This window comes from Staurois parvus, unplaced genomic scaffold (genome assembly GCF_062004578.1).
Source record: "Staurois parvus isolate SC_StPar_1 unplaced genomic scaffold, SC_StPar_1.0 ptg000151l, whole genome shotgun sequence".
NCBI lineage: Eukaryota > Metazoa > Chordata > Amphibia > Anura > Ranidae > Staurois > Staurois parvus.
The window spans coordinates 10,340,569-10,365,849 of NW_028317947.1; the positions used below are offsets into that span (position 1 = coordinate 10,340,569).

A 25,281-nucleotide genomic window follows, 5' to 3' on the forward strand; every position below is an offset into this window, starting at 1 on the left:
ATATATATGCACACATATATTTATATATGTATATAGGCTGAAGGGGGTGTTGCATTTTCTAAATGAATGTCTTCCTAGAGTTTCGTTCTCAGCCTAGTAAACACCTGTTTGTCACCTAGTGTGATAAAGTGTGATGAGTGTGATCAAACTTATAGAAATGATGCAGCCCTTGGGCTGTTTGTCACGTATAAACTAGGATAGGCAAATTCCTCTTTCCTCAGAAGCTTGTTCATCAATCCATTTATCTCATTTGCCATCGGCATCATGGTATGAAGTGGTGGATTACAGTCAGGCCTCATACGCTAAGACCTGATGACCTCTGAGCCTCATCACACAACATACCAACATTAAGTGTGCCTGCCAATTGAATTTCTACACATATATAATATTTATTTCATTGAAATTAATAAAAAAAGTGAAAATCAAAATGTTCACAAATTTGACTGTCTACCATTTGACACACTGTTCACCTCATTGTGTAGACCAGTCCAGGTCCAAACCAGTTTAATCTTTCTTTGCCTGTTACATTCCACCCTCTATAGACAATCATAAAACTGGTAGTCTTTGGCTCTCCCATAAATATAGTGGTACATCTAGTAGGTGCTCCCTAAGTATCCCTGCTCTGCTAAATGCATCCCTCTTCCCAGAGTCACTCAGGTAGTTCAACACACTTTCCCTAAAAACACCAGTTCTATTCCTCCCAAAGCCCCTCTTTGCAGGATACTTGTTTCTGGGTCTATGATACAGTCAGGGGCAGACTAACCATTCGAACACTCAGGCACTTCCCGAGGGCCCGGGTCAGTAGGGGGCCCCAAGAGATGCCCCTGGTACCTTTCATAGGCTTTTTTGGGAGGGTTTGAGTGTAGACGAGGACACAGGGGCTCCATGATCCCCTATTGTCCGGGGGACCCATGAGTTGTCTGTCCGCCCCTGGATACAGCCATGCACCTTCTGTCACGGTCTGTCTGTTATGCACTCAACCAGGGAAAGAAAAAGTGCTGAGACAGGAATTAATTGATGAAATCAGGATTAACGGCTCATTCACACTACGTTCATTGAGCAAGACTTGAACGACACAGTTTCATGGTTAAAAAAAGTGAACAAAAATGGAGCGCTGCAGCAGCACTAATAATGATAATTATAATAGTTTATATTATTACTTGTTTTTGCTCCTACACTTAAGTGTGATGGGTGCCAGGTGGTCTGTCACACTTAAGTGTAGTTCACCTTTTAAGAAAATAATGTAATAATGTGAACTAAAGACTGGCACATATGATAAGAATATTGAACAAATGATCAACGTTTTTATTTGTCTTTTTTTTGCATGCTAGTATCCAAAACAGAGAGGTTACTGAAGTTACGAAAATTTCTGTATGAAAGAATACAACTTCGGAAGGGATGTAATGCATTGTATTGTATTGTACTGTAATGTATTCTTTCGTTTCTGAGCATGCATGATCTTGGTCACTTACTGATCTGATTAAATGAAAATCATTCATTTTGGTATTGTACAAGAAACATTTTTGTGTTTGTCCCTTCAGATAATTTCACATGGACTGTCATGATTGGCTCTTAAAAGCTGTGTACTAATGATTACAATATTAGAGGATTGCTCAGAAAGTGGGATTTTTTTGTCCAATTTTCTCATGGTGTATTAGGCCTAACACTGTACACCCTCACCACCCTCCTGCCCCTGGTCCTCCCGCTGTACTTACCTCTGGGGGTGACGAGTTGTGAGTGCCCACCCAGCTGGTATAGTGGTCTGGGAATTTGAAATTCCAGCTTACATAGTTACATAGCTACATGGTTAGTTTGGTTGAAAAAATCTCCAATGTCTGTCCTGGTTTATTTGGGGGACTGGTCTGTGAGGTGGGACATATCAGCATCTGTAAGCCTCCCACATGAATGAGTAAGTGGTATGTAGTATGCTTTGTTACTAATTCATAAGAAGAAAGGCCTACGTAAATAAATAGTCCCTCACCATGACAAGTCCTTTGTTACCAAAAAATGCCCCATTGTGTAGATCTGTCATCAATGACAATGAGTGACAGTTAGGCATGAAACAAGAAGGCCAAAGATCTTGGAAGTAATTCATTTGCTAGCTGTATTGATACTACAACTAAATGGGTCACTTCTGGTTTAAGCAGAAGCAGAAGGTTTTGAACAGCCAAACAGGCCGATCTGGCAATTTAGTTTACCCATTAGGTAAACCTCAGGCAGCTAGAGTTTGATTTGACCTCTCCATTGACCTGTTTCCAAAGCTGGGTCCCCTGCACCGGCATCTTTACTGTGGGCAACAGACTTTGACTCTTTGAGGCTTCACAGCCGGTTCCCCGCTGAGCATGTGCAAGCCATTTGGGTGGCCACGCAATTGTCAGTTAAAGTAACGCAGCGCCGTAACGCAAAGAATGGCCTGGTCAGGAAAGGGGGTAAATCCTCTGGAGGGCAAGTGATTAATGATGGTTTTCGTTTGGCTTTTCTTCATGTAAATCCCATTTTCTTTAAGTGATGTCTTACAGTTTGGTCACAGGCTTTGACTCCAGTTTCTGCCCATTTGTTCCTCATTTGTTTTGTTGTGCATTTTCTGTTTTCAAGGCATATTGCTTTAAGTTTTCTATCTTGACGTTTTGATGTCTTCCTTGGTCTACTAGTATGCTTCCCTTTTACATCCTTCCAATTTGATTTGTACTTGGTCCAGATTTTAGACACAGTTGACTGGGAACAACCAACATCTTTTGCAACATTCCATGATGATTTACCTTCTTGAAGAAGCTTTATAATCCTTTCCTTTGTTTCAACTGACATCTCTCCTGTTGGAGCCATGATTCATGTCAATCAGCTTGGTGTAACAACTTACCAAGGTGTGCAAGTACTTTTTTAACTGCAGACTAATTAGCATATGTAATCTGATACATGGTGATCCCATAATATGTTCCTCAGAATTGAGTGATTGGATATTTTTTCCTCTGCTTGATCTGCAAAAACAGTTGTAATTGACTACCGTTTTCTTTCTTTTTAATTTTTTTTAAGGGTTCCTTAAAGCCAGAAGGTTGGAATGTTAAATGAAAATAGTTTTGAGGCATGTCTGTGATTGTTTTTTTTTTTCTACACAATTAAACAATTGAGTGAACATTTTCCAAGAGTGGTGATTCCATACTTTTTGCCAGGGGTTGTAGAATAGACTCTCTCAGGAGCTAGCTATAGCCAAGTTTATTTTTTTTTTAATAACCTGGATGTTTTTCTAAATCCACTGAACACTGTTTTTTTTTTCCTGTAGGAGCAGATTGGACCATGCCTTATAAAGGATCTTCGCCTTCCTCTTGAGCAACTGCTCGTTTAGGTTTCTGAGGATGAAAACTTTGTTTTTCTGTTGCTTGAAATCGATGGTAATTTTTCAACCTGACTAACTAAATTACCTTTTATTTGTGTAATTGATGTCCAACTCTAACTAAAATTTTGTTGTTCCTTTTGGAAAGGTTGTAGAAGGTTGATAACCTTCAGTCATCTCTATTGCTTTCTATACCTCAATTAGGAACATTTCCCGTCACTTTCTGTGTCTTCATTAAAGATACTTCCCCTCACTTCTTTTTGTTTTGGTGTCTCTGGGACATGTTCTAAGGAGAAATCCCTCCAGTGTGGGACAAGCACAGTAAAAAACCAAGGGGGAGATTTTAATCCTACTTTATCCAAAGTCACAAGTTTTGGCAGGAACGGGACTTTAATTATATGGATTAAATGCATGTTTCATCTCTGACCTCGTAACAGAAAAGATGCCATAGTAAGGAAAGATGCAGGCTTTATTCAGTCAATTTTTTATAATTTTACTTTAGAGCAGTAGCATTAAATAGATGTCCTGACACAACCCAGCGCCACCATTTCTTGTCTTTACCATGGATGTTTTTTAATGTAGTCTTTTTTTTTTTTTTTATTTCATTTCCTCAACTTGCTCAGTTTTTGATGACACAACCTTCCCATCTACCACTTCTGCAATGATGGTCTTCACCATTATGGCTTTGGTTGGTTCTGAAAATGAAGAATTGTAATGTTAAATATTTTGGAGCTGATGCTCTGCTTGTATCTGAAGTCCCAATACAACTAAAAACATACTGTATAGGAGTCATATTTTTTTATTAATGAATATATCTTGCTACAAACTGGACATTCAATCTCCTAATCTGTTTGTTGCTACCAGTCGGTAAAAATGCATAGCCTAGTCCTCAACTGAGATATCAGACTCTGACAGTTGCCATTTCCTTCTCAATCAGTCTATCATTGATGTCTTCTCAAGACTGTAATAGCCCATTGACAATCATATATTATTTTTATAATCAGAGCCATAACTAGCGATTTAGAGGACCTCGTAGCAAAATGTTGACGGGACCCCAATCAGTTGCAGTCATCCATAATGAACCAATAAGACTGTTATAAAGTGGGGCATTATGTGTGCATTTTGTAAACCTTTGGAGTCCAGCAATGGATGGTGTCCCAAGGGCCATGGTTCTGCTCTGTGGATAGCCCTCTATTGGCTCTTTCCCTTGAAGTCCCTAAAGGCAACTCAGACTGGCTCCATCAGGTTACTGTGACTCAAGGCTGGATCTAGCCTGTCTGATGTGGGGGTGCAGTAAAAAATGCCAAATGAGCCGAGGATGGGAGGTCAGCAGGGCAGAGGACAGGGGTCACTGCTTGCAGGGAAGAGGACAGGGGTCACTGCTGGCAGGGAAGAGGACAGGGGTCACTGCTGGCAGAGCAGAGGACAGGGGTCACTACTGGTAGGGCAGAGGACAGGGGCACAGCTCCTTCTCCCATTCCTGCACTGAACACAGCCTGGGCACAGGCAGCAGAGCTAGGGAATTAGTGTGTCGAACTGGGGCGGTACAGTATCAGATTAGGGTGGTAGTGGGTCAGTTTACGGCAGCAAAGTGGCAGGTTAGGGCAATATAGTGGCAGGTTAAGGTTGGCTTTGGGGGGGCACAACTACAATCTGGGGGGCATAGCCCACCCCACCACCCCCCTAGATCCAGCCATACTGTGACTTACCAAGCACTGTGCCCATGGCTAGGGACTCCACTTTCCCTTAAGGCACAGAGAAAGTTCCTTTTGGTCAGGAATAACTTAATGTCCAGACAGGTGCGTATCTTTTCCAACGCTTTAGTGAATTATTCCATAAGCAGATTACAGCAAACTCAGTCAAGTGCAGGCATAAAAGCTTAATAACATATGCAAACATGGTTACGAGGAAGTCCATAACAGAGACCTGTGTCTTTAAACATAGAGAAATAGAGTCATGGCATCCCCAGCATGGGGCATGCACTAATTTTAACTCCCAGTTGAAGGAAAAGCCACAGGCTTCTCCAAGAGAAATTGAAGTGCAAGATTCATCTCTCTACTGGCTGCAGACTAGGCCTTCCCATGAATGAGCCCCCTAAATACCACCCCTGAACTTTCATACCCCTTTTGCAACATAGATGATTTACTGGAAGACTCCCATGCAACCTGGAGGGACTGGGGGTTAATAGATAAAGAGCAGCTTCACAGTAATGAGGATGTCCTACACTAGCAGATAGTGATACATAATGGAATTCTGGAGAGTTGCCTGTCTATACTCTTAGTCTATGCTAAAGGGGAAAATGGCTGTAGCCAATTCCCTGTAGACTAGGGGTACCACTTAGTTGCCAATTGGAAGGCTTCATGGCCACCATACTAGTGGTCAGAGGTGGGTGGGTTATATTGCACCTCTGCAGGGCTCCTAATACAGGTAGTTACATTTTCTGGTTTAAAAAAGGTATCCAGTTCAACCAATAGAAGGGGAAAACATTTATATATAATTGTGTATATACAGTATACTGTGACAGGATGAGGCTCTGTCATTGTGAGAATATAGGAAACTGTGACAGGAGATTTGCACTTAAGGTAAATGCGTCATTCCAGACTAGTGTTTCTGAGCAGAGAAAGCAGTGTTTTTGGCTTTCTCCAGATTCTATAGTTCTGGATCAGAACATTCAATCCTATGTCTGGGTTTTGACACCTACAACCTGGCTGGGTACACAGGTGTGTGGTGTTGTTATATACTTAGCTCTAAGGATAGCTCAGGGCTTCCAGTTTGGAGACTGCTCCCTATGTGGGAGATGGAAGGTCTCCTTGAGGGTTAGAGGGCGGCCCAGCAAGAAGCCAAGAAACAGAGGTCTCATCAAGGGGTCAGAGGGCTCCAGCCAGAATTGAAGTCGGCTCCCATTTTATAGACAGGGCTCAACCCAAGAGCCAGGAATGATTGCTGTGTGAATCAAAGAGGAGCTGTGTGCTCTGAAGGTCCTTAAACTGTGTGCATTTGAAAGGAGCTGTGTTCTCTGAAGTTATTTAAACTGTGTGGAAGAACCTGTAGTCTGGGTGACCAGTGTCAAGAGCAGAGGTACTGCAGAAGAGAGCCAGGCGGCTTGGTATTTTTCCCTAAGAGTCAGTTGGATATACCTTGGATCAACTTTACCTATAAATGTTAGTATCCAACAGAACAGATATCCACTGTAACTGAACACCTACAAATTTGTGTCCAGGTAATCTGATGGGCCACTCCAGTGTTCGCAATGCTACTTAGAGCTAATCAGCTTTTTCTTTAAAAACTGTTACAGTGCTGATAGATGGATCAAAACTACTCTGTGATTCTCAGCCTCTGAGCCAGCAAAAGAGATCTTTCAATGAAATGGTGAACCTGAAAAACAAAGTAAGTGAGTGAGTTTATGTATTGACTAGACCCCCTATCCATGGGTACCATAGCAGCTACATGAGTTGCTATGCCTTTGGTTATGCCCTTACAATCAGTTCTGACTGTATTTCTAGCAAGATCAAACTGATATCTCATGTTTATGAACATTTTTTTAAATTATTTGCTTAAACAAATATTAACCAATAATTAGCATCCTGTTACCTTTTTTGGAGTTTACAGAGGATGTCTGTGATATGGCAGTTGAAGATTGGGAAATCTGTTCAGCCGATACTGTTGAAGAGGAAGATGCGGACACTGAGGATGAGCTCTGAGAGGAGGGTTTACTGCAAGAACAAAGATTATCGATCAATACATCATAGTACGCAGCACTACCCTGTTAAGATTTGGGTCCCCTTATAGTCCTATACAGCCAGGCAACATGCATTTCCTTCACTCAGACTTGCATTAGGAGACAGTAACCAGTCCTTGAGCTTTGTTTTGAAGTTTCATTTGGGGGTTTAGAAGTCGGATGGGGTGTATGGGATGCCCAAGGGAAATGGAAACTGAGGACAAAACTCCTTAGCAACTATGTACAAGTCTGTACAGCAAAGTTTCTCTTATGGAGAGCTAGCATCTGCTGTAGTACCACCCCAGACCCCGGGTGAATCCTCTCCTCATCCAGTTGTACTCGGTGAATCCCTGGGCAGGGGATCCAGTGCCTGTGCTGCACTGTAAACAGTCCCAGGTAAGATAGCAAATCCAGTTTTTCACTAGAGCTCTACTTTCCCCTTACTAGCCTAAGGGGTGCAGATTTACTCACTTGGTCCTTCTCCTGTGCTGCCGGGGGGTCAGTGGCTGCTACTCCCTTCTCTTCCTCACAGGTGGTCCTCGCTCTGGGGGCCGGTGAAGTCCTAAGCTTTCAGGATTCCAAGGCCTTCTGCCTGCAGGTGAGTCCTTCTCCCACTGGGCCCCCTCACAGGCTCCTGCCTCCAACCTCACATCCTTCTCTCTTTCTTCCACCCCAACTCTCCTGCTGATGAGCAGGCTGAGCTACTCTTAAAGGTTGTCCTGGCCCTTTGTGAAGCCTCCTGTTGGGGATTGGCCAGGATCCCCTAAGAGTACAAACCAGCCACTGCTCAGATCCACCTACTGCTTCTAGATCTTTCTCCAAAGTTCTATAGCAGGGGGGAATTCCAGAGGGGCTGGTCTGCAGAGCCTCTCAGTCCTGACCACAATTTGACCTCCCCCTGACTGGTGCGCCAGGTTGCTACTCAGCCTCTTCCTAATTATTAGGATCTAGCTCCCCCTAGCTATCTAGGAGGGTGCTACATTCACCCCCCACTGAAAAAAACCATGTCCTCATTAGCCGGTGGGACAAAAAACAACGATGGCTCCTGAGCTCAGGAGAAGCGCATCCCATACAAAAACTGGGAGGGGGAAAAAGGGTACAGAAATGGAAAGGGGCAATAAAATAGACCTCCCTCTGACTGTGGCACCAGGATGCTACTCAGCATTTGCCTAATTATTAGAATCTGGCTCCTCCAAGCTATCTAGGAGGGTGCTACAATTATTGTTAAAGAATGTATACTGTACATGTACAAGCTTTCAGGCAATCATATGTTGTGACTTTGAAGTGGTTTATCAGGGCCATGGCTGCAGCTGTTAGCCATAACCCCAATATTAAAATTTTCAGCCGGAAATTCTCTTTTTGATAAAAGGGATCCAAGAGGCTGATTAGCCACTGAATCGCTTTTAGAAGCAGCAGGAGTGGTTGCCGTCCCCCCCCCCCCCGCAACTCTCCAATGTTTCTCAAGTTTACCCCTTCCACTGGGAAGCCCAGGGTCCGATCCATTGGTCAGCTGGCCATAGAGGTGAAGAGAGACCAGAAAGTCTCCATGACATCACTTCTGGTTTAGGGCAGATGTAAACACTGCCATTTTTTTTAGGAAAGCATCAGATCAATGTGTTTTTTGATCTGATGCTTCCAAGGGTCAAAGAGAGATCTGTGGTATCTTCCAGATATCTCTATAAAAAGGACCTGTCATGCTTTATTTTTATTGCAAAATTTATTCTAATAGCGTTAAAAGTGGTAAAAAAATAAAATAAACGGGCACGGTAAAAATAAAAAAATAATAAAATAAAATACAATTTTTTAAAGTGCTCATGCACTGCGGAGAGCGAATGGCTCCAAACTGTAGTTTGGCATCATTCCACGAGCGTGCGCAGTTTTAAAGTGTGACATGTTAAGTATTTATTTACTTGGCGAAACATCATCTTTTATAGTTTACCAAAAATTGGGTTATATATTGTATTTTCTTGCATTAACCACTTGCCTACCCTGCACTTATGCCCCCTTCCTGAATTGGATCTGAATTGGAAGGATTTGATATTTTTGGACGCTAGTCCAACCAATCAAGAGAAATTACATGAGCTGATTGGACAATGTCGACTGGCGTCATGTGCATCCAAAGTAACAAATGGAATAAAATTCAGATCAATTCGTTATCTGAATCTGAATTATCCAACACATTCAAAAATTTAATTTATTATCACTTTTGTAGAGCTTTTATTAATTACATCCACAGTAAAGCCCGGTACACACTTTACATTTTTATTTCGTTCAACCCAGCGAGCTGAAAAGAAAAAACCCTGAAAGATCACTGTACTGACTTCAGAGGATGGTGAAAGGAGCTTTGTCAGAGTTCAGGGGGATCCCAATGCCTGTTTTTTTTTAACTGAATGTCAATTTTGCTTTGTGGGAATTTGCTGAACTGCAAGTCAAACATTAGTCCCCAATCACTTACATGGGAGGGTTTGAAAAGCGAACGTCACATGTAGTATGTTGCAAGTAGCGTAACAAATGGTGCACTGCAATGCAAAGCATCCTGACCATGACAATGTGTACCCATCCTAGCAGCACCATGTCAGCTTGTAGGTGGGCTGTCTGAAGGTGGTAATAACCTGCACTTACCCTAGTTCTCCTTCCAGCAGGCTGCGGTATGTCTCAATCTCCATCTCCAGTCTTGTCTTGATGTTGAAAAGTTCTTTATAGTCTAGGCTCTGGCGTTCTGTATCTGATCTGATCTGTAAGAGCTGTTCCTCAAGCCCGGTTATGATGAGCTGGAGTTGATGAAGCTGTCCTCCATAATCAGCTTCTGCTTCCACAAGTGTGTCCTCAAAGGTTTTTTTCTAAAATGTCACATGACAAATAATGTCAGTGAACCATGTTGTATACTGTAGTCCAGCCTTTCTCGACCTTTTCAACAAAGAGGAACCCTAGCAATAATTTTTCGGTTTCAGGGAACCTGCTGAAAATAACTAGATCTACAATTCATGATATGTTAGTGTGATGGCCAGTAAGAAAAATGCTCCTTACACTTGTGGTCATTGGGAAGAATTATCCCCTTACAGATAGCTAAAAAGATCAATGGTGTCAGTGGGAACTTATCGAAGAGGCAGAAATTTCTCATTGCTCAAGGAACCCCTTGGGTTCCATGGAACTCTGGTTAAGAAATCCTGCTCTGGTCAATGAACATATATTTTTTATGAAAGAGAACTTTTTACTTCTCCATTGTGGTAACCTCCCTGGCGGTATTCCTGAGTGTAGCCCGGGGTTAACTTTCAATACCAAAAGTGGTAACCCCGAGCTACACTCGGGAAATCCCTGCAGTGTTGCTCTGGAATTCCGTGTTTCACTTACCTTGTCCTGCGCTCCCGCGATGTCCCCCCCTGCAGCGTCCCCGGCCATCTCCTCCGGCTGATGCTGGCATCTGTCTTCTGGTTTCCCATCCCTGCGAGTGCCGGGACGTACGGGGGCCAGAACCGGCAGAAATTTAAAAATTTTAAAAAGTGACATTCACTAAATACACTAAAATCACATAGTATAACATTACTGTATCAAACCATTTCACATACATTTTGTCCCGAGTGCTTTGTCCTGTGCCCTGCCTGCATTTTTACTGTTCTTTCTGCCTGGAAACTGAGAAATGTCCTTGGCATCCAAAAAGCGTCCCTTTAGGTCAAAAGCGGTTTTAGACCAGCTAGAAAATAGTGATAGTAAATTAGAATCACTTGCAGAATTGAGTGATAATGATTCGTGGGGGAAATTCATAATCAGACACTGAAAACGATTTTGCGATTTTGCTCAGCGATGTGCGAACTTGGCGCTATATTTCAAATTTCAGTGTTTTTGGTTTGATTATATTATTGAATTAAATGTATTATTATATTATTATTATTTTTTATGATTATTTATTATATTATAATTTATGATTTTCTGTTTCAAATTTTATAGTACCCGGGATGTTTACCAGACTCTTGTTCGGACAGATTTCAGTGAGTTATTCCTAAAAATTACAGGCCTACAATAAAAAAAAGACACATTTATATGCAAAAAAAGTACCACTTTGAGCACAGAAATATTGACATAATCATACCGCTAGGCAGGTTAAGTGGGCATTGTCACACTAAGACGGGAAGTGTAGTTCTGGCAGGATATTAAGAAATAATGGTTAAAGACAAAAAGGTCATTTGTATGCCCAGTTATCACACTGCTCATGCTATCTGTAGCAATAGGACTTGCTTCTGGGTGTACTATACTAACCATATTTCTTCCTTTTTTAGACTGACTTTTAGGTCTATTCTACAACAGGATCACCAGGTGAAAATAAAGAGAATAGGGCCTGAAAAAAATAGAAAACTAATGAAGTCACCACATCTAAGGACTGGCAATCTACAATGAATTACAGTTTTGTTTTTGAATTTATATACTATATGCTTTAAATGACTAGCAATTGTGCCTTGTATTGCCAGGGCTCTTGGTTTGATTCCCACTCAGAACACTAGATGAACTGAACGTGGATGTATTTCCTGTGTTTTGTGGGGTCGTTTTGTTCATTCAGCGAGCATGCTGTTTTTTTGTTTTTTTTAATATCATCTTCTACTCAAAACTGACTATGTTGGGTGGATGTGGTAGAGATTTTTAACTTGGCACATATATGAAATGAAATAATTTGGAAAAAAATTAGTTTTGGGTAAGGAACAAGATATATTAATGTGATATGGATATTTTCACATAGTTACATCAGACCAGTGTGAAAAATGTAAGAGTATATGTGCCATACCTGGCTGATATCTATGGAAGGTGGCACCCAATGTAGTAGGCGTCACAGCTACAGTGATCACCACTAGCTTCAGGGTCCCATGCTCAGCAGCTGTTAGGAAGAGAAAGTAGAGTGACAGAGAGTTGAGATCATCAATGTACTCCTTTTCCTTTCTCTGTCCATTCACAGGCTTGGGCCTGTCCAGGATGACCTGGACTCAGAGGAAGCAGGTTGAATAATGTTGGTCATAAGACTGAGGACATCTAGTGACAGAAAAAAAGTACTGAGGAGGTGCTTTCTGAATTCAAGATGAAAATTGCAGCAATAGCTTGTTTTGCTTTTTGTTCTTTAAGGGCTATACATTTTTATTTTGTTATTTCTGGCAGGAGTTGTACTTTAAAAGGGCATATTTTTTAAAACAAGACCTGCTTATAAATATGTGAAAATTTAACTTCACAGTTTAGATATTTGTTCTATATTAGCTTCTCGGCTTACCAATGCCATCAGGGACTGCAGCTCAAGCTCAAAGCTTTGGAGGGTTCGTCTGAGATCAGAGATTTCAGTCTTGCTTGAATTCGCTTGTTCCATACCAGTTGAAATTTCTGTCTTCAGTTCACTGCTCTAAAATGGGAACATTTTGTTGGCTTCTTCTGTTTGCATTGTTTTAATAAACCAAAAAAAAAATGAATGTATAGACAAATCCATTACCCACAAAGGACAATGTAACAGAAGGGTAAGCGCTTTGAGTCCCATCCTGCTGACCATATCCACATTCATAGGAGAAAATCCTCCTCTTGCAATCAATTACAGGTCAGGATATTGATTAGTCAGGATAGAACATTTGTACGTATTTGGTCTTTTTATGCTTTATTATTTCTTTTGATAATATAACCATCTGGACATTTGGGTACCAAAAGGCTGGGCACTGTAGGTGTACAACATTATATTGTAAATGTCTGTAGAATGCCCCCCTAATTGTACAGAGGCAGCCCACCACAGGAAGAACCAGTTCATTCACACCAGCTTCAATAATATTGTCTAAGGGACATCTTTTTGACATTTTTGCTTGAAAAACTTTAACAGGAGATTGGTTAGGGCACTGGATACTCCAAAGAATGGTTAGCAAATAGCTATGTGAGGGCAATCTTCTGCTTAGGTAAATGTGAATATTGAATAGTGTAAGGCCTCACAACTGTAGACCACGAAGCAAGTTTTCTTGGCATCTGGTTACCTTTAGCCACTGCACAACTATTGGTACCCCATGTGATTTCTCAAACACTGCACAGCAACAAGGGGGCACCCTTTTTCAGGTTTACACTCTAGGATTCTGCTGAGGATCACGGAATGGCCAAAATTCTGAGACCCTATGAAGTCTGTCTCAGTTCACAGCTACTTCTGGCACTTACATCCCTAAAAGCGCACCGCCACCAGGAATCAATTCAAGGTCTTTACTCACAAGTCCTGTCAGGGATCCCCTCGATCCCCGCCGCGTTGGTCCCGGCGCAGGCGCAGTATGCCGCCCGGCGCAGGGACTCGAGCACTGGGTCCGGGCCGGCCGCGGCGTTCGAGTTCGCGCATGCGCAGTAGAAGCCGCGGCGCCCGCTGGGCACCAATGGCAGCGCAGGGCGGGATATTTAAACGACCCTGAGCTGTCATTCAGTGCCTTCTGGTCTTTCCTGCATCCTGTATCCTGTGAACCTGTACCCTGTAAGTTATTGACCCGGATTGTACCTGACCTTGCTGTTTTCTCCTATTCTGACCCTTGCTTTGCCTGACCTCTCTCCTGAATGCCCCCTATTGGATTTGACCTGCTGTTGCTGACCTGGCGTGTGACCCGACCATTCTATGCCCGCTGCCTTGTACCTTGCCGCCCTCTCTGTTACCGACCCGGCCCGTCTGACCTTGCTCATCCATCCATCCATCCCGTGCAGTGGGGTCTTCTGACCTCCTCACATCAGACTCTTCCCCGTGGGAGCCCCTTGCGCATACTACTACCACTGACGGGCGCACCCGGTAGCCACGACCTGGTCTCAGGGAGCTCCAAGTCCATCCCCACCATCAGGGGCCCTGGTGAACAAGCACCCTGGGACTTAGACTCCGTGCGCTGGGGACGCCTATTCTGTGGAGTGCTAGTAGTACCGCCGGGCGGTCCCTTACAGTACCAGAAGGCCATGACTGAGTCTAGAGGAGGTCCCTCGCCGCTGGAGGAGATCTGCAGGCACCTGTCCAATTTGACACAGACCGTATCGGCCCTGCAGGATAGATGTCAGCGGATTGAAACTCAATTCCAGGCCTGCACTATATCCGCTCCCGCCCCACAGGCCGCAGTCCCCACATCTCCAGCTGTAGCAGCCCCTGTGCTGGTGTCTGGGGCATCCGCACCACTCCCGGCGGCCGACCCCCGAGTACCCTTACCGGAACGTTTCCACGGGGACCGCACACGTTTTAGATCATTCCGCGAGTCCTGCCTCCTCTATTTTGAGCTACAACCCCGAACCTTCGTGACTGAATCCGTGAAGGTGGGGTTCGTCATCTCCCTCCTGCAGGGTGAACCCCAAGACTGGGCCCATCGATTACGGGGAAAAAACGACCCTCACCTCAGTTCGGTTGACAGTTTTTTTGATGCTATGGCCATCCTTTATGATGACCCACAGCGGGCAGCTTCTGCTGAAGCTACTCTGTACACGCTCCGGCAAGGCCGCCGAGCGGCGGAGGAGTACGCAGCTGAATTTAGGCGATGGATGGGGGATACTCGCTGGAACGAGTTCGCACTCCTGCATCAGTTCCGTATTGGCCTATCAGATGGCCTGAAAGACGAGCTCGCCCGGGTGGAGGTACCTGAGACTTTAGAGGACTTAATAGCACTGACCATTAAAATTGACCGTAGACTGCGGGAACGCAGGTTTGAGAGGTCCGGCCAGGGTCATGGAAATCCCTGGGGATCATTTCAGGGTCCCAGTCAAACACCTAGGCCAGTCGTCCAAAACCGGCCACCTGGAGACAACCCCGAACCCATGCAGCTCGGCCTGGCACGGCCTAAACTATCCCCAGAGGAACATCTGCGCAGACGATCCCAGAACCTGTGCCTCTATTGTGGCGAAGCTGGTCATATGGCGCGTTCCTGCCCGCAGAAACTGAGTAAGTGCACCTCTTCTTCCTTATCCATTGGCAATGTTGGTCCATCCCAATACTTAGTGGTACCCCTTTCCTTTCAGCTTCCAGAAAGGACCGTGGAAGTATCGGCCATAATTGACTCTGGGGCATGCAGCTGCTTCGTGGATATTAATTTTGCTCACCAACAGGGTATTCCCCTTCAATTGAAACAGAAGGGGTTCAATATTTATTTGGCCGACGGTTCCCGAATAAAATCGGGGGTAGTGAACCAGGAAACCCCCTCCATCACCACTGTCATTGCCGGCCAGCACCAGGAATTCCTCCGCCTGGATGCTATAGCTTCACCCCTCTTCCCAGTCATTCTGGGGCTCCCATGGTTACGGGCCCATAACCCCCAGATTGACTGGGAGACCGGAGTAATCACGTTCCCTTCCCCATACTGTCGGATATACTGCCGTACTTCGGGCCCGGGGGGCCCCCCAAATCCTCCTGTGCTCTGAGGGGGAAGCTGAATTAAAACAAGTAATCCCTGCGGTCTACCATGGGTTTTTAGATTGTTCAGCAAACGGGGAGCTGATACTCTACCCCCCCACCGCCCTTATGACTGCCCCATTGACCTGTTACCCGGCTCAGAAATTCCTTTTGGGCGAATCTTCCCCCTTTCAGAGCCCGAATTGGGGGCCCTAAAGGAATATATCGAGGACAGCCTCCAGAAGGGGTTCATCCGCCACTCCACCTCACCGGCGGGGGCGGGAATCTTCTTTGTTGAAAAGAAGGACAAAACCTTAAGGCCATGTATCGATTACAGGGAATTGAACAGGGTCACGATAAAAAACCGTTACCCACTACCATTAGTACCTGAGCTGTTCCAAAGTTTAAAGTCAGCAGTGGTTTTTACCAAGCTGGATCTGAGGGGGGCGTACAACTTGATTCGCATAAGGGAGGGGGACGAGTGGAAGACGGCCTTCCGCACCCGCTTCGGTCATTTTGAATATCTGGTCATGCCGTTCGGGTTGTGCAATGCTCCGGCCACTTTTCAACACTTTGTAAATGATATTTTTAGGGACTTTCTGGATGTCTTCGTGATCGTTTATTTAGACGACATTCTGATTTTCTCCCCGTCTTTGGGGGAACACAGAATACATGTAGCAAAAGTATTGGGGCGGTTGCGGCAGCATGGGTTGTACGCCAAGGCAGAAAAATGTTGTTTTGAACAATCCAGCATTGCCTTCTTGGGCCTGATTATCTCCACCGCGGGGGTCGCGATGGATCCCCAGAAGGTCGCTGCAATACTGGATTGGCCTGAACCCACAGATAGGAAAGGCGTCCAACGATTCATCGGCTTTGCAAATTTTTACCGGAAGTTCATCAAGAACTTCTCGGGTCTGGTCTCCCCCATTACTCAGCTAACCAAGCTGGGAACCCGATTCAGATGGACACCAGAAGCGCAGGGAGCTTTCGAAGTCTTAAAGAAGCTGTTCACTTCGGCACCCATTTTGGGTCACCCAGACGCCGCTCTGCCCTATATCTTGGAGGTAGATGCATCGGAGAATGCGGTAGGCTCCATCCTCTCCCAACGAAAAGGCACCAAGGAACTGCTCCACCCTGTAGCGTTCTTCTCACGGAAGCTGACCCCAGCGGAGAGGAACTATGATATCGGTGATCGAGAGCTACTAGCGATCAAAACGGCGTTAGAGGAATGGAGGTACCTGCTGGAAGGTGCGGTGCACCCCATCTTAATATTTACTGACCACAAGAACCTAGAGTATCTGAGAACCGCCAAGCGTCTACGCCCGCGACAGGCGAGATGGGCACTATTCTTTTCGAGATTCAACTTCCACATTACGTACCGGCCGGGATCAAAGAACACTAAGCCGGATGCGTTATCACGGATGTACGAAGACGCCAAGGAGACCCCAGTACCTGACACCATCCTGTCCTCGGGTAACTTCTTGGCCCTTCAGTCGGATCTTCGTTCCAGGCTAATGGAGGCATCCACAAACTTCTCTACCCCAGGCGGAGGGCCACTCCGGAACAAGGGGGGACTCCTATGGAGGGAAGACCGAATTGTGGTGCCGGAAGAAACCCGAACCTTGGTCTTGGGGCATTGCCACGACCACCCAATGGCGGGGCACTTTGGCCCAGAAAAGACCCTGGAACTTCTCCGACGCTCATTCTGGTGGCCAGACATGGCTAAGGATTGTAAGGGCTATGTCAGGTCCTGTGTCACCTGCCAGAAGAACAAGCCAGCAAGAAACAAGGTTTGGGGTCTGCTGCGACCCTTACCTATTCCTGAACGGCCTTGGCAAAAGATCTCACTAGACTTTATAGTTGAGCTTCCGCCATCCCGAGACCACACGGCAATCCTGGTAGTCGTGGATCGCTTGTCCAAGATGGCCCACTTCATCCCGTTGAAGAAAACCCCCTCGGCGGCCGAGACCGCGCAAGTCTTCATTCGTGAGGTAGTCAGGTTGCATGGGGTCCCTGAAGACATCGTCTCGGACCGAGGGGTCCAGTTCACGTCCAGATTCTGGAGGGCACTGTGCAAAGCCCTGGACATCAAATTATCTCTCTCCTCTGCGTTCCACCCTCAAACTAACGGTCAAACCGAAAGGACCAATCAGACCTTGGAGCAATACTTAAGATGCTATACCTCGTTTACTCAAGATGACTGGCTGCCACTTCTTCCTTTAGCGGAATTTGCGTATAACAACGCCCGCCACTCAGCAACAGGGCAGTCCCCGTTCTTTGCCAACTATGGCTTTCACCCAGTCTTCCTCCCGGATTTGGTGTCGGAATGCCCAGTACCAGCAACACAAGATGTGGTAACATTCTTCGCTGCGAACAATAAGAAGCTTCAAGTGGCCATCAGTCGGGCCCAGGAAGACTACAGGAAAGCATTCAACAGGAAACGGAGAGGAGATCTGGTATTGCGGCCTGGGGAGAAGGTTTGGCTGGCAACGTCCAATCTAAAGATGCTTTGCCCGTCAAAGAAATTGGGACCCAAATTTATAGGCCCCTTCTGCATTAAACGGATGGTTAACGAAGTAGCCTACGAACTCGCCCTCCCTGACACGCTCAAGATCCACCCGGTCTTTCATGTGTCCCTGCTGAAGCCAGTGGTCCCAGATGCCTTCCCTGACCGGGAATCTAGACCCCCGGAAGCGGTAAAGGTCGAAGGAGAAGAAGAGTTTGAGGTTGAAACAATCCTGAAGTGTCGAAGGAGGGGAGGCCAGACCCAATTCCTTATCAAATGGAAGGGCTATGGTCCTGAGGACAATTCTTGGGAACCAGCCCATAATGTCCATGCACCCAGACTTGTCCGGAGGTTCTTTCGCGATCACCCGTGGTGGAGAGATCGGGTGGGCATCCGGAGGTTGCCCGTAGGGGGGGGGCAATGTCAGGGATCCCCTCGATCCCCGCCGCGTTGGTCCCGGCGCAGGCGCAGTATGCCGCCCGGCGCAGGGACTCGAGCACTGGGTCCGGGCCGGCCGCGGCGTTCGAGTTCGCGCATGCGCAGTAGAAGCCGCGGCCGCCCGCTGGGCACCAATGGCAGCGCAGGGCGGGATATTTAAACGACCCTGAGCTGTCATTCAGTGCCTTCTGGTCTTTCCTGCATCCTGTATCCTGTGAACCTGTACCCTGTAAGTTATTGACCCAGATTGTACCTGACCTTGCTGTTTTCTCCTATTCTGACCCTTGCTTTGCCTGACCTCTCTCCTGAATGCCCCCTATTGGATTTGACCTGCTGTTGCTGACCTGGCGTGTGACCCGACCATTCTATGCCCGCTGCCTTGTACCTTGCCGCCCTCTCTGTTACCGACCCGGCCCGTCTGACCTTGCTCATCCATCCATCCATCCCGTGCAGTGGGGTCTTCTGACCTCCTCACATCAGACTCTTCCCCGTGGGAGCCCCTTGCGCATACTACTACCACTGACGGGCGCACCCGGTAGCCACGACCTGGTCTCAGGGAGCTCCAAGTCCATCCCCACCATCAGGGGCCCTGGTGAACAAGCACCCTGGGACTTAGACTCCGTGCGCTGGGGACGCCTATTCAGTGGAGTGCTAGTAGTACCGCCGGGCGGTCCCTTACAAGTCCACAGGACAGCTGCCACCTTCAAGTTGTTCCGGGCAAGGTCCAGTGAGGGAGACAATCCTTCTCCAGACCAGATCCCTATTGGTGAAGTCCTCCAGCCAGCTTCTCAGGAGATCCATTCAGGCCCTCAGCCCTGACACCACTGAGGCCAGAAGAACAGCTACACAGCCCATGGGCTGTCTTAGGGCAGCAGCCCCTCATGCATTGGAACTCTCCTGGGAAGACAGGCCCACCTCTGCTGGGTTTCAGTCTATCCAGCTCCCTTCTTGACTCTCCCTTCCAGTCATTGGCTGAAGTATGATAAATATTCAGGCTGGTTATTTGAATCTCCCTCCCTAAGCTCTGGAAGCTTCTTCTAGAGGCAGTGGGAGCAATCAAACTCCTAGCCTGTGAAACTCTGAACAGACCAGAATAAACAATCACTGCTCCTTGACTATAGAAGGAGACAAAAACTATATTTGCCTAGCATCCTACACAAGGAGGGTACTACACGTACAACAGGTCAAGGAAAAGATATATGTGCACATCCGTGGATATTTTTGCTTGTGTATAATTAACCTTTAGGACTCCATCATACCTTCTTTGCAAACCAAGCCTCAGCATCAGCTCGGTTCTTCTCAGCCAGAGCTTCATAGTTGGACCTCATATCATTTAGGACATTAGTGAGATCTATTCCTGGAGCAGCCTTCATTTGGACATCAACTTGGCCTGCGGAATTGATTCTTGCAGCATGCATTTCCTAAGACATTTTGTATAAAGCTCACATTAAAATGAATGTATTCTCATTAAAATGATCATTCTTGACGAAACAAAGCAAATAAAATTTGGGCTGTAGCCACTAGTGTTCAATCAGATTCTTATGTCTCACTTTCCCAATAAATTTTTTTTGTTGCCATGAGATAGTGAGTAGAAGTTCCAAAAAACTGAATGCTCTTTCTTTAGTAAAGAGGGGCATGGTTTCATATAGTACTGTTGTAATACTACCAGTCATGTTGATCAGTTCACTAGAAACCAGTATAACACAGGGTATGCCAGTTATAGTGAAGTTAAAGTGATTGTAAAGGCAAAATGTTTATATTTAAAATAACAAACATTGGTTTTGCACAGAGCAGCCCCGATAATCCTCTTTTCGAGTCCCCTAATAGTGCTCCTGGCTCTTCCCCCCTGCCGAGTGCCCCCATAGTCACTTGCTATGGGGCACCCGTGCGTGCTCGCTCCCGAGCCCTGCTCTGTGTGTACATAAGAAACACAGAGCAGGCTTAGCCCCACTACCACTCCCTCCTCACTCCAATGTCTCCCACTGCTGTGTCTAAGCCAACAAGAGAGACTCAGGAGAGCCGTTGCTCTTGTGTACATTGCTGGATCGAGATCAGACTCAGGTATTTATAAGGTTGTAAAAAACCTTCAGGATTTAGAACCACTTTTATTAAAGTTAAAGTGGAACTCAACTTCCCCCACCCATGTTTTTTTACCCCTCTTACCTGTATTCCTGGGTTCTCTTCAAAACACATACTCACCTACACAGCAAATTCATCATTGTCCTATTGCAATCCAATGTTTAGGTGCCATACATAACGTAATGCCACCTTCGTCCTTTTCAGTTGGCTACATCTCCTGGGTAGAGGCATCCAGCCCCTGGCATGTCCACTGGCCACTTTGTTTGCCAATCCTGCACCTGGGAAAGGTGATGTAAGTATCCCAGAAAGCTGTAGAACCAGGTAAACATCATTCTGGTCTAGGCTGGAATGCCTGGGGAGGGGAAATTTGTGGGCAGCAGAGGCAAAAATAAAAATAAACAAAAACAATAGGTAGAAAAGAGATGTTAACAGTTTCCAGCAATTCTTCTTCTGGAGGGAGGGAGGGAATGTGAACATGGAATTGACTTCCTTTTTCTGCTTTAAGGAAAGTGGAACAATAGCACCATACCCATAAAATTATCTTCTTGGTATTGCTATCTTACCTTAAGGTACTGATGTTGGCATAGGTGATCTGATTCAGGGGCAGGTGACTTCTACATCCAAGAGGATCTTCACGATCTTCTTGGCTTGTATTGTAATGTGGCAAAGATGGAAATTGAAGCGCCACTCCAGTACCAATCATTTAATTCCAATAAAAGTCAGGAGGTAAGCGTAGCAAATGTGTTTTGTTTGTCCAGCACAACCCTCTTCATCAGAGCTTGGGATTGAAAACAATATAAATAGACTTGACGTGAACTGATATTTCTTCCTGTGATTATTTACCTGCCAAACTAGCTGCTGACAAGAGCTTAAAGGTCTAGTTAATTTCTAGTCCATTTCTATTATTTTAAATCTCAAGCCATGATCAAGGGGGAAAGTTTGGGAAGCCCATAACGAAATGAAAACTCTTTCAATTGTCCCCCTGACCTTTATTGGAATAAAGTGTTATCTACTCCTTTTGGTAGTGGTGTGGCACTTCAATTTACATTTTTGTTAAGTTATAGTAAATGGAAAGGCTTCACTGGATTAGCCACAGCAAAGCACTAAAGATTTATTAAAAACAACCTTTCAATCCATCCTGGATGTAACAAAACACTTCAGAACTCTGAATTCAATGGAAAGTGTATTGTTGGACTCTGGTAAAACCATGCTTTGTACATGGCAGCCAAGTAACTGCACACAATGTGATCCTCATAGTGGATATGGGCCCACCATGGCACATTTGGGCCTGTGCAGGAACCTCCACATAGTTCTGTGGGTTAAAATATAATCTTCGATGTGTGACATCAGTGCACTGTAAGTGTGACCCACAGCATTAAATCCTTCCTTTAAAAGGTTCTCTGGGGTTTGCTGACCCCATTGTCTACCCCGATTGTTTATATATATTAGTTTTTTTGGCAAGCATCTGTGTTGCTTACCTCTTCATGGTTCTTCTTGAGGTAGGCCAGCTCTTCAGAAAGACTGTCCACCTGGAGTTCAAGACCACTTCTGGACAGTGCCAGCTCATCCTGGACTTTGTAGAGGGTATTAACATCAGCTTCTACATTCTGGAAGATAGAGCGCTCAATCTCCTTTCTTACAAAAAAAAAAAGAAATATAATTTATTTGTAAAAGATCACATCTCAAACTATATACCACACAAATTTTTGATAGACTGTTTTTTTTTTTAAATAAGGCAATGCAATAAGCTATCATTTTACTGCACTTTACAAATTCCATTTTGTCTGAAGAATGATACATTAGAATAAGTTAATATTATTAATGCACAAAAAAAAGTTATTCAAGTTATTGAAGGAGTCAACAAATTGTACACAGTAGATGTACTGTGTTGCACTAATGTACAATTCTATCAGGAAATGTACTGCGTTGACAGGGGGAGAGAACAGGGAGAAGACCTAACCAGTCTTTTGCTACTCCTTCACTATTCAATCATAGGCTGTAAATGGGGAGGTGACCTATCTGTGTTGCTTAATTGTAGCAGAGAAATGTCAGCCGCCAGGTGTTGTTGTATAAATCTCATTATTGGATCAAGATAACCACAAATTAATTTGCCAACTCCAATATAGGTATTTCAATTCGTCTAGAGTTCAGCTTTAAAGTATAACTAACAGCAAAACATTTCTTAAATTTGGACAGAATAAAGATGGAATAGAACATCTATTAGGTTTTTATTGCTGTCTGTGCCCCGTTAGGGCGATTAATTCTTCACTCTAGTTGTGGTGGCCTGGGGGTCCCCAAGGATTTTCCTTAATTTGCAAGGATTTCCTCTCACTTCCTGTTTTAGCTATGGGGCAGGATGTGAAGCTAAATCTCTCCACTGGGATACAAAAGGTAAAAAATAAATTGACAGGGGTTATAACCCACCCTTACTCTATCCAAAATGAAAAAAAAAAAAGTTTTGCCTATAGTTCTACTTTAATTAAAGTAAAACTATAAGCAAAACTTTTTTTTCATTTTGGATAGAGTAAGGGAGGGTTATAACCCCTAACAAATTTTTTCGCCAATTTGTGTCACATTGCTGAGATTTCCCTTCACTTCCTGTCCCATATCCAAACAGGAAGTGACAGGAAATCCCTGCAGAATAAAATAATTCCTTGGGGCCCCCAAGGTCACCAGAACTAGTGTCCTCATTGAAAGATTCCCCCTATATTACTTTTCTGGGGACAACCCAAAATGTGGGATTTTCTTTTACTTTCACTTTCAATGATAATGGTAAACATGACAAATAGAGTGAATCTCCGTAACAGGGTCACAGACAGCAATAAAACTGACGTGTTCTAATCCATCTCCACTCTATCCAAAATGAAAAACAAAAAGTTTTGCCTTTAGTTATTTTTTAAGATTTTACTTTCCTTTGCATTATCTGGGCTTTTTGAACCCGGAATACTTTTTTGTTCCAAACTGAATAACGTGTAACAATAAAACTAGGACCTACTTTTGCCTGAAGTCATCAATAGCCATTCTGGCATTATCAATTTGCAGTTCAACACGAGAGTTTTTTAATTTGGTAGCCTGGATCTGAAAAATGAAAAGCATTTATTTAATGCAATTCTATACTGTGATACATGGCTAAGCATATTAAAGGATCCTCTGTGTATAGAACAAAGCCACAAATAAATGAAAAAATGGGTGTACCTTTGAGAGGAAAAAAAAAAGAAAAATGTATATACTGTAGTGTAGGGTATATATATATACATTACTACATCACGACCTAATATCCAAGTACCACCCAGCACGCACACTCCGCTCCTCACAAGACCTCCTTCTCTCTAGTTCCCTGGTCTCCTCCTCCCATGCCCGCCTCCAGGACTTCTCCAGGGTGTCACCCATCCTCTGGAACTCCCTGCCCCAACCCATCAGATTATCACCTCCTCTCCTCTCCTTTAGGTGCACCCTGAAAACCCATCTCTTCAGGGAAGCCTTCCCCACCCCCTGCTAACTTGCCGACCTCCTCCACTCTTCCTACCACTCCATCCCCCACAGCTTTCTCCTCCTGTGCCACCATCCCCTCCCTCCTAGATTGTAAGCTCAAAAGACCAGGGCCCTCGATCCCCTCATGTTTTGCATTGTATTGGTATTGTTCTGTCACATGTTCTGTCCCCCTTTGTAATGTACAGCGCTGAGAGAACTATTGGCGCTTTATAAATACTGTATAATAATAATGGTAATAATATATATATATATATATATATAAATATATATATATATATTTTTCCCTTTAAATATATAATTATACAATATATATATAATTTATTTCTTTTTAATATTTGTTACTAAATACATTGATGGTTGCTATGTGATGCTTCCTATCCTGTCATTATATAATACTAGTTATAATACATTTCAACTAGGTTTAATACAGGCCTGAAAAAGGATGACTATAATTGGTCTAAACCATTTGTGTTTTGATTATTTGCTCTAATAATCTCCTACTGAGTGCTGTAAAAGTTAATATATAGATGTGGATAATTCAAACTCTTGGCAATCCCCTAGCTGCCAGAACTTCAACTTGATTGTTCTGTTCACTTGTAAATCATCAAACATACATATTGCTTCCCAAATGCACCTTTGTGACATTTTCAATAGGAAAGCTCTCTGCAATCGTAAACTTTGGAAAAATATTCATATCATTTTTTGCAAGTCTGTTGATTTGAGAGACACGTTGGTTTGGTTTTATGCTTATATAAAAGTAGTTTTTTTGGGGTGATTAGAAGTACATATAGTGCAAATATCTGCTACCTACCTTGTTCCTTAAGTCATCAATTGTATCAAAGTATCTGCTGTAATCAATGTCTGTAGTGCCAGCTCCAATGCCAGCTTGCTTCTCATGCCACTCACGGATCTTGATCTCCAGCTCTGTGTTGGCAGCTTCCAGGGCCCTGACTTTTTCTAGGTAGGCAGCCAGGCGGTCATTGAGGTTTTGCATGGTCTCTTTATCACTTCCAGCAAATCCGCCAAAGCTGCTGGATTGTGCTCCTCCGAAGGCAGCAGAAGAGCTGAAGGAAAAACCAGTGCTGGATCCACCACCAAAGCCTTCACCAAGGCCTCCATTAAAGCCTCCACTAAGATTTCCACCAAGGCTAGCTCCACGTCTGCTTTCACCAGAATAAGGATATGCAATGCCATAGAAAGCCATGGTGGATGTATTGGTGGGCTTGCTCAGGCTCAAAAAAAAAATGTGCAGAAAACAAAAAGTAAGAAAGCAAACTATGATGTTTGGCTTCTACACCAATACATATCTATATGTGTATACAAAGTGCAGTGGGTGGGGCACTTTTAACAGACTTTCTCTTCGAGATTTTCAGCCTGGTATA

At 44.4% G+C, this 25,281-nt stretch overlaps 1 protein-coding gene across 1 annotated transcript; it reads right to left on the reverse strand.

Annotated features, from left to right (window-relative positions):
• Positions 1–3,779: 3,779 nt before the first annotated feature.
• On the reverse strand, positions 3,780–25,281 carry LOC149464448 (keratin, type I cytoskeletal 47 kDa-like). Its single transcript, XM_089674416.1, has 8 exons — positions 24,711–25,281; positions 23,403–23,485; positions 21,886–22,042; positions 19,588–19,749; positions 12,295–12,420; positions 9,669–9,886; positions 6,920–7,041; positions 3,780–4,023 (listed from the first exon to the last, which is right to left on the reverse strand). Exons 1-8 carry the CDS (start codon positions 25,101–25,103, stop codon positions 3,926–3,928), a joined length of 1,359 nt encoding a protein of 452 aa, XP_089530542.1. The 5' UTR covers positions 25,104–25,281; the 3' UTR covers positions 3,780–3,925.